Consider the following 9,666-nt stretch of genomic DNA (forward strand, 5'->3'; position numbering starts at 1 on the left):
GATGAATTGTATTATAATAATTCCATAATAAAAGTATTAATTTTTACAGCAATAAATTTTGTCTTATTTCATCTCAAGATTTAATAGATAACCCCAAAATATTTTTATCCTACCCCCATTAAGGCAGCCTACCACCCACCCCTTCAAAAAATAGGATGCAAACTGTTCCTACCTCTCCCGCTCATGTAGACGCTGTATATAGATTTATGATAGATATCTACATCCAGTGAAAATCTTGTCATGTAAACAAAAAAAAAAATAAAGTATCATTTCAAACACCAAGTATATTGGTCTTTTTTATCAATTTTATATTAAATTTTTTATTAACAATATATCTACAACTATTTTAAATTTAATAATATATATTTAATATGATTTTATTAAATCAGACACTTTATCAATAAAAAAAAATAAATTAGAAGTAATATCATATAATGCTGTTAAGTTTACAATTTTTTTATTAATTATCACATATTTTTTATTTTTCTCCGTAACTATTTCCCCGTTATTGATTTGTATAACTTTAAGTTCTGTCAGGCGTTGGTTATCTTTTAAAACGCGAATTAATGAATATATGTCCGGATGAGCATTTTTTGCCATTCGCTTGAGGGAATGGTGATATCCTTCAAGATGATTATTACTGCGAGGACCTTGAATCTTATACCTAACACCAAACAATGTATTAAATGTTAAAAATATTATAAACTTTTATATAAATTGTGAGGAATTAATAAAAATGAAATAATTACCTGGTCCAAATTTGATGAGGAAAGATTGCATCAGGATTTATCCAGGTAGTATCCATATATATTAAGAAACTTAATATTAACGGGTCATTGGCTGCTAGATCTACACAAGAATCACGGACCACTTGAATGTCCTCTCTCTTGCATAAAGGTAATACACTCATCCTTCGAACAATAGTGTATACAGCAGTCTCTTCTTTATACTGCTTGACTAAACCTAAATGCTGAACTTTACGCCAAATGGCCTGCGTAAAGTGGAAGAAGCAGCCTAAAAATAAATTATACAACTATATATAATTTAAACTTTACCCTTTACTAAAATATTGGGAAATACAAATTGTAGAGCAGATATCGCTCCTGCTTCATAGTCGGTTTGTGCCATTTCTGGTGAAAACTGGATACCATTCAATGTCCCATATTCCACGATTATTTGAAATAGCTCAATATAGGACTCCTTCCTTTTATCTGGAAGAAGTGCATATATGATAGGGATCATTGTTTGATTATACATGATATGTATAGTATATAATTGGCTAAAAAAACGTGGACATGTGTAAAAAGTCCCATCCATATAAATAAATTTTGTATAGGAAGATAAACTGACTAACATGACAGACCCAAATACAATAAGTTTGTTATTATTATTTTTTATTAAGAAGCTATCACCACTGAATGTTGTTATCAATTCAGTGGTCAATACAATTGTGTCATTGCTAATGGGAATATTTGGCCTGGTTTGTTTTAAAATACGGTTAATCGTATTTTTAACGGAAATAAAAGGTGGTAAGGCTCCTGGATAATTGATTATATCTGGATCTTCAGAGCATTGTTGGTTTAATGCCTTTAGATATATATTCATCCTTGTATCTAAAGGATTTTGTTGTACCGTTGCTTTTACTGTTTGCAAAGTTTTTAATTTGTGAAAAAGTATAGCATGATTTTGATGTTCATGCATTTTGGATATTGTGTATCCCTGAATATATTTACACGTCACTTTACAATCAGCTTTTAGACAACGGTAGTAAATTGTATTCCTGTATGTACCGTTATAACGGTAAAGAAAATTTTGAAAAAAGAGCAATGATTTGCCCTTTTGGCTATCGATAAATGTTGGTTCCTCTAAAATATAAGAAAATTTTTAGATGTTTATATAGAAATTTACCAAAAATATGTATATTTTCATTAAAATCTATTAGAGATTCTGCAAATCCATAATTATCCATATTTTCTAAAAAATAATTGCCTATATATATAGTGATATATATATTTTCATTAAGAATTATTACTTTCTATTTCTGAATTAAGAGGAGATGTATAGAAATCATTTGATATGTTGGGAGCATCTATATTTTATAGATTAAATTGATTTGTTATAAAAATGTTACTTTGAAAATCAGGAATATATGAGGAGATATATGAGCAAAGAGGGGATGTGTAAGCTGAATGACTTTGAATATAACCTATTTTAAAATCTGTGTTTAGATAATGGTTATATAATATGTTGTAACTAAAATTATAATATTTATTTAAGATTATTTATAATTTTTAACTTGGATTTGGAGGGTCAAGGATTCTCCATGAGATTGAGAAGATATTTGAGATACATCTATTTAATTTATAATTAATTAATATGATTTATAATTTTTAACTTGGATTTGAGAGGGTCAAGGATTCTCCATGAGATTGAGAAGATATTTGAGATACATCTATTTAATTTATAGTTAATTAATATGATTTATAATTTTTAACTTGGATTTGAGAGGGTCAAGGATTCTCCATGAGATTCAGAAAATATTTGAGATACATCTATTTAATTTATAATTAATTAATATGATTTATAATTTTTAACTTGGATTTGAGAGGGTCAAGGATTCTCCATGAGATTGAGAAGATATTTGAGATACATCTATTTAATTTATAATTAATTAAAATGATTTATAATTTTTAACTTGGATTTGAGAGGGTCAAGGATTCTCCATGAGATTCAGAAAATATTTGAGATACATCTATTTAATTTATAGTTAATTAATATGATTTATAATTTTTAACTTGGATTTGAGAGGGTCAAGGATTCTCCATGAGATTGAGAAAATATTTGAGATACATCTATTTAATTTATAATTAATTAATATGATTTATAATTTTTAACTTGGATTTGAGAGGGTCAAGGATTCTCCATGAGATTGAGAAAATATTTGAGATACATCTATTTAATTTATAATTAATTAATATGATTTATAATTTTTAACTTGGATTTGAGAGGGTCAAGGATTCTCCATGAGATTGAGAAGATATTTGAGATACATCTATATGATTTTGAGTTTATTGTTTTATAATTATGTAATAAAATATTTTTACCTTGAAAATTTGATCTCAGTTGTTCTAAGATAATGTTTGATGATAAAGGTGAAACATCTAAAATATAATAATATATAATTACAATTAAGTTTTACTTTGAATTGGTTTACAAGTGTCTAAATGACATTTAGTTATACTAAAGTCACAATTAATGGTGAGTTTTGCTCTCCCACCACATCTTTTGCGACAATAGTAATATATTGCACTTTTACCAGATTTGTGCTGTAAATACTGATATCCCAAATATTCTATGTAGTCTTTATTTTTTATTGTTTTCTAAAAAAAAATTTAAATGTAAATAAAATTTTCATATCTATAAATTATACATACTTTAATATCTAATTTCCTAAGCTTAAGTAAATTAATTAAATAGATGTATCTCAAATATCTTCTCAATCTCATGGATAATCCTTGATCCTCTCAAATCCAAGTTAAAAATTATAAATCATATTAATTAACTATAAATTAAATAGATGTATCTCAAATATCTTCTCAATCTCATGGAGAATCCTTGACCCTCTCAAATCCAAGTTAAAAATTATAAATCATATTAATTAACTATAAATTAAATAGATGTATATCTTCTCAATCTCATGGAGAATCCTTGACCCTCTCAAATCCAAGTTAAAAATTATAAATCATATTAATTAACTATAAATTAAATAGATGTATCTCAAATATCTTCTCAATCTCATGGAGAATCCTTGACCCTCTCAAATCCAAGTTAAAAATTATAAATCATATTAATTAATTATAAATTAAATAGATGTATCTCAAATATCTTCTCAATCTCATGGAGAATCCTTGACCCTCTCAAATCCAAGTTAAAAATTATAAATCATATTAATTAACTATAAATTAAATAGATGTATCTCAAATATCTTCTCAATCTCATGGAGAATCCTTGACCCTCTCAAATCCAAGTTAAAAATTATAAATCATATTAATTAACTATAAATTAAATAGATGTATCTCAAATATCTTCTCAATCTCATGGAGAATCCTTGACCCTCTCAAATCCAAGTTAAAAATTATAAATCATATTAATTAACTATAAATTAAATAGATGTATCTCAAATATCTTCTCAATCTCATGGAGAATCCTTGACCCTCTCAAATCCAAGTTAAAAATTATAAATCATATTAATTAACTATAAATTAAATAGATGTATCTCAAATATCTTCTCAATCTCATGGAGAATCCTTGACCCTCTCAAATCCAAGTTAAAAATTATAAATCATATTAATTAACTATAAATTAAATAGATGTATCTCAAATATCTTCTCAATCTCATGGAGAATCCTTGACCCTCTCAAATCCAAGTTAAAAATTATAAATCATATTAATTAACTATAAATTAAATAGATGTATCTCAAATATCTTCTCAATCTCATGGAGAATCCTTGACCCTCTCAAATCCAAGTTAAAAATTATAAATCATATTAATTAACTATAAATTAAATAGATGTATCTCAAATATCTTCTCAATCTCATGGAGAATCCTTGACCCTCTCAAATCCAAGTTAAAAATTATAAATCATATTAATTAACTATAAATTAAATAGATGTATCTCAAATATCTTCTCAATCTCATGGAGAATCCTTGACCCTCTCAAATCCAAGTTAAAAATTATAAATCATATGAATTAACTATAAATTAAATAGATGTATCTCAAATATCTTCTTAATCTCATGGAGAATCCTTGACCCTCTCAAATCCAAGTTAAAAATTATAAATCATATTAAATAACTATAAATTAAATAGATGTATCTCAAATTAATATATAATTACAATTAAGTTTTACTTTGAATTGGTTTACAAGTAAAAAAATTTAAATGTAAATAAAATTTTCATATCTATAAATTATACATACTTTAATATCTAATTTCCGAAGCTTAAGTAAATTATTTATGTTTTCTGCTACGGTTTGAATCTTCATTTTTTAAATAAAACACTAGTAGCCATATTTGGGATTTTCACTGGTAACAAAATTTAAAATTTTCATATCTATAAATTATACATACTTTAATATCTAATTTCCTAAGCTTAAGTAAATTATTTATGTTTTCTGCTACGGTTTGAATCTTCATTTTTTAAATAAAACACTAGTAGCCATCTTTGGGATTTTCACTGGTAACAAAATTGGGAACATCCCATTTTTTAGCGATTTTTCGTTTAGCGATTTAGAACCGATCCCATTATATTAATATTGTGCAATTAGATTTTATTTTCAAAATACTATTTATTATACATGCATTTTTATAAATAGCTATTTATTTTTATTTTATAAATTAAATAGTAAATTAAATACAATATATTATATTCTCAAAATATTTTCCATTTTTATAAATTAAATATTGCTTTTATTTTTTTTAAATGTAATATAAAATATAGTATATGCTCAAAATATTATTACCATTTTTACGAATATTAGTTTTATTTTTATAAATGCAATATAAAATATAGTATATGCTCAAAATATCAATTTTTATAAATAACAGTTTTATAATTTTTATAAATTCAATATAATATTCTTAAAATATTAGCTTTTTTCATGTATTTTTTAAATAATAAGCGATAATACTCGCTGAAAAATATCATAAAATACCTCAGAGGTGAATTTTTGTATATACCAGGTTGAATATAATTTTAAAAAATTCCGAACTGGGCCTTAAATTTTTAAATCCGGGTCGGGCCGTGCAAATGGTGCCTCTGCAGGTCTCTGATATATATAGAGAAAAAAAGAAATAAAAATTATGATTGCGTTTTATATTTTTTAAAAAAAAATTCATTCATCCATTTCTTGTTTGTGAAAAAAAAAGAAAAATTATTATTTGAGATTTCTTGAAAACAAAAAAGAAAAGGTTAAAGAATAAGAACAAAGGTATCAAGTAAGAACATATTTGACTTTCAAAACATTAATTATAAACAGTATAATTTTTACATTAGTATTAATATTTGATCTTTAAAATAGTTAACATGTTAAATTAAAATTTCAGTGAAGATGTACCACAGGAAAGTGACAATTGTCTTAATCGTTATTTATGTACTTTTTTGAATTTTTTTAAGACAAATGGGTAAAAATAGATATTGTTAACATATTAAGTTAAAATTTTAGTGAAGATGTACTACAGGAAAGTGACAATTGTCATAATCGTTATTTTTGAACTTTTTTTATTTTTTTTTATATATAACATAGAAAACTGACAATTGTCATATGTAATATTTGTTAACCAGGTTTGTTGTAAGAACGGTCCTACCCCATCTAATTTTAAAAAATTATCGTCCCCAATCTAATTTTTTTTAATAAAAAATATTGGCTCAACATGTTTCTTAAATCTTTGATGGATTTAGATTATAAAATATTAAAAAGTGGTACCTTCTAACTTCTATAATTTGAGCATTATTTAAGTAAAAGTCGTGCTTTTACAATTTACAACGACATTAAATAGCAAGCCTTTGCGAGCTATAAGGCATACGTCAAATTTATATTACGAGTCCAGATTTTTAAAATATATTTATGGATTGTCAAATTCTTGGTTTTGACGATATAATAAACCTAACCTAACTTATTCAATTGGGTAGATCTATTTTTTTTTATTCTGAAAATATTTTATATTTTTTTTATTTTACTTTATCAATTCGAGTCGCGAAAGGCAGTTTTAATTATGAATATTTATTGTAAACCTAGCAAATAGTTTAATATTAACATCGAAATATTTATCCTTTTAAAATTCAACCCATACTTTTTGATTTAAATTTTATTAACCCTTCACTACAAAGGTGGAAAAAAATCCCTTAACTACAAAGGTGGGGTCTATTTTACCCCAAATTTTGATTAGCTATATCTCAGAACATATTAAAATTTGAGATCTAAAATTTTGAATATATATTAAAATAATATTGAAAATAATAAATACAAAATCTTAGATTAATAGTTACTTCTAAAAAAAGTTATGCAGTTGCTGAAATAAAATTTTTTTCTGAGACCTTCCTTTAATTACAGTTTTATCAACAAAAAAAATTTTAAAAATGGGAATTTTATTATAAATTTTATTAAATCAATGTTGAATAAAGATAATTATACAAATTTTATAAAAAAATATAAAATATTAAAAAAAATATTAATCATCAAATATCATGTAAATTTTTGTAATAACACTCACGACAAAATGTACGCATACGATCTTTACAAATGAATTTTGAACAATTTAAACAAATAAATGTTGTTTTTACGTCCTTCACTCTTGGACAATCATAACATTTTCCCTTTTTATTTGATGGAATATGTTTTTCATCAATTATATTGAGAACATCCCCATTGTTGTTACGTAATAATATACATATACTAGGGTTCTCAGATCTGCTGATCATATATGGAGTTATCAATTCCATTGCTAATAATTTTATTATTTTTTTATTCTCGATAAATTATAAGCTTTATAAACTATCAGTACTGCATCAACTCCAGTTTTTGTTAAATTATAAAAAGTTATAATTTCTGGTTTTTTAAACTCACCAGTTGATGCATCATTTTCGTTATCATAATGTAGTGTGTAGAAGCAACACTATATTCTTATACTTTTTTGGTATGTATGAAACTACAGTTGTATTTCTCTAAATGCAAATAAACTAAATTTATATCTCTAATCATCACCTGACTCACAATCTACATAAAATGTTATAAATATCAAATATTAAATAGACAATATTTCCAGAACTTGATGATATTAAATTTTCTATATGCATTTTTTTATAGTATTTAGCTCCACAGAAAAAAAAATAGTATAAAATTTTAAAATTTAGGGTCACAATCAGGGTTGCCAGGTCAAAATTTTCAAATTGCGGGAGAAATTTGGTATCATGCCGGAGAAATATGAAAATTGCGGTTAAAAATTGTTATAAAAATAGGCCCGGCCGGGATTTTGAAAATACTTAATTATCGGCCTATTATTTTTTATAATTAGTTTATATAAATAAAAAGTAGGTAACTATTTTTTAAATTAAAATAACATCTTCTTGATTTATTAAAATATATTAATTTATAAATAAAAAACCAACGATCTTTTTTAAATATAAAAGAATGTAAACAAGATAAAATTTTATAAAAAAAAACGATTTTAATTTTACAATTAAAAATATATTTTATGCGAATGTCCCACGACCGCAATTTGAAATCTACCGTGTGTGTGTATAACATTATAGGGATATGCGCTTAATTATCACGTATCACGTTTAAATACATAATAAGGTACTCCAAAAATAAGTATACAGATGCAACTACAGTTGCGGCAATTGTTATCACTTATCTTGTAATACAACATTCACAGAAATACTTATCATCACAATTATGGTAGAATATTTTTCCCATAATATTTAACGACTCTAATATAAATGAAAACTATACTTGTAGAACAAAAATGAGCAAGGCTATCATCAATGTTCTAGAACCTAAATCCAGGAGGTCTATTCTTGACGATTTGAAAGATGGGCATACATATGCAACTCTAGATGCATCTAATAAGGGAAATATTCTTTAACCTCCGCTATTTCAACAAAATTAAGGTCGTTTCAATAAAGTTATTAAATTTTTTCCCCTCAAGTAATGAAAAATCCAAAGCCAAAGCTAACCATATAATAGTATATATAGCAGATTCGAGATTATCAATAAATTGCATGTCAGCTTTCTGATCTGATAATGCCTCAGTTTGGGTAAAAACAGAGTGTATTTACAGAACTGAGTCAGCACAATGTTGGTAGCGATATGTTCCTAATACCCGCCATCGATAGAATTTTAAAATTTTATAAACCTTTAAAAAAATATTTCTTAAATAAAGATTATAAAAGCTGTCCTAACATTTTGAAAAATTTTTTCAATAATGAATGGCAGAGTTATATTTAGGAATGATTTCACATGTAGGAAATCTACTTGAGATCTGCAAAGTTAGGCGGGCCGGGCTCAATTCTATTTAAAAAATTCGGGTTCGGGCCGGGCCTAATATTTAAAAAAAAATTTGGGCCGGGTCGGGTCGGATCTTGGAATATTTTTTAATATATTTAAATTTATCAATTTTATATTGAATTTTTTATGTAAAATAAAAATATTTGATTTTAGTTATTGAAACTAAACGACATATAACATATGTCTTTTATTTTGAGTAATTATAAAAATTAATTTCTATATATAAATAAATTCGGGCAGGGCCGGGTCGGTAAATTTTTTAAAAAAAATTTCAGGTTCGGGCCGGCAAAACTTTTTTAAAAAAATTTCTGGCCGGGCCGGGCTTATAAAATTAGGCCCGTGCAGATCACTAAAATCTACTACATGCTGTTAATGTGTAGTTGCAAACAGAAGAATCTTAACAAAGATTCACAAAGTTATTCTGCAGATGTGTTCATCTTTACAGTTAAAATTGAAAATAAATTTTATGACGCCATGCTAAAACTTAATTATATTTTATTTGAGATTTAAATAATAAAACTAAATGTTTACCGTCGTTATTGAGATATTTATAAAATACCTGGCATGACATATTAAATATTTGTTTAACCATTAGCTC

General features: G+C 25.4%; 1 protein-coding gene across 1 annotated transcript; it reads right to left on the reverse strand.

Moving 5' to 3' along the window:
- Positions 1-366: 366 nt before the first annotated feature.
- On the reverse strand, positions 367-3,231 carry LOC135922341 (uncharacterized). Its single transcript, XM_065456725.1, has 10 exons — positions 3,215-3,231; positions 3,105-3,161; positions 2,396-2,452; positions 2,297-2,352; positions 2,132-2,206; positions 2,033-2,089; positions 1,909-1,989; positions 1,056-1,865; positions 750-1,014; positions 367-664 (listed from the first exon to the last, which is right to left on the reverse strand). The coding sequence occupies exons 1-10, from the start codon at positions 3,229-3,231 to the stop codon at positions 367-369; spliced, it is 1,773 nt and encodes a 590-aa protein (XP_065312797.1).
- Positions 3,232-9,666: the final 6,435 nt, after the last annotated feature.

Source organism: Gordionus sp. m RMFG-2023, chromosome 1, assembly GCF_954871325.1.
Source record: "Gordionus sp. m RMFG-2023 chromosome 1, tfGorSpeb1-WG-v2, whole genome shotgun sequence".
Classification (NCBI taxonomy): Eukaryota; Metazoa; Nematomorpha; class Gordioida; order Chordodea; family Parachordodidae; genus Gordionus; species Gordionus sp. m RMFG-2023.

Coding starts and splice junctions, on each gene's coding strand:
- LOC135922341 (XM_065456725.1), bottom strand. Junction 2,207..2,296: donor CCTTGACCCTCCAAATCCAA/GTTAAAAATTAT, acceptor ATTTTAAAATAG/GTTATATTCAAAGTCATTCA. Junction 665..749: donor CCTCATCAAATTTGGACCAG/GTAATTATTTCA, acceptor GTTTGGTGTTAG/GTATAAGATTCAAGGTCCTC.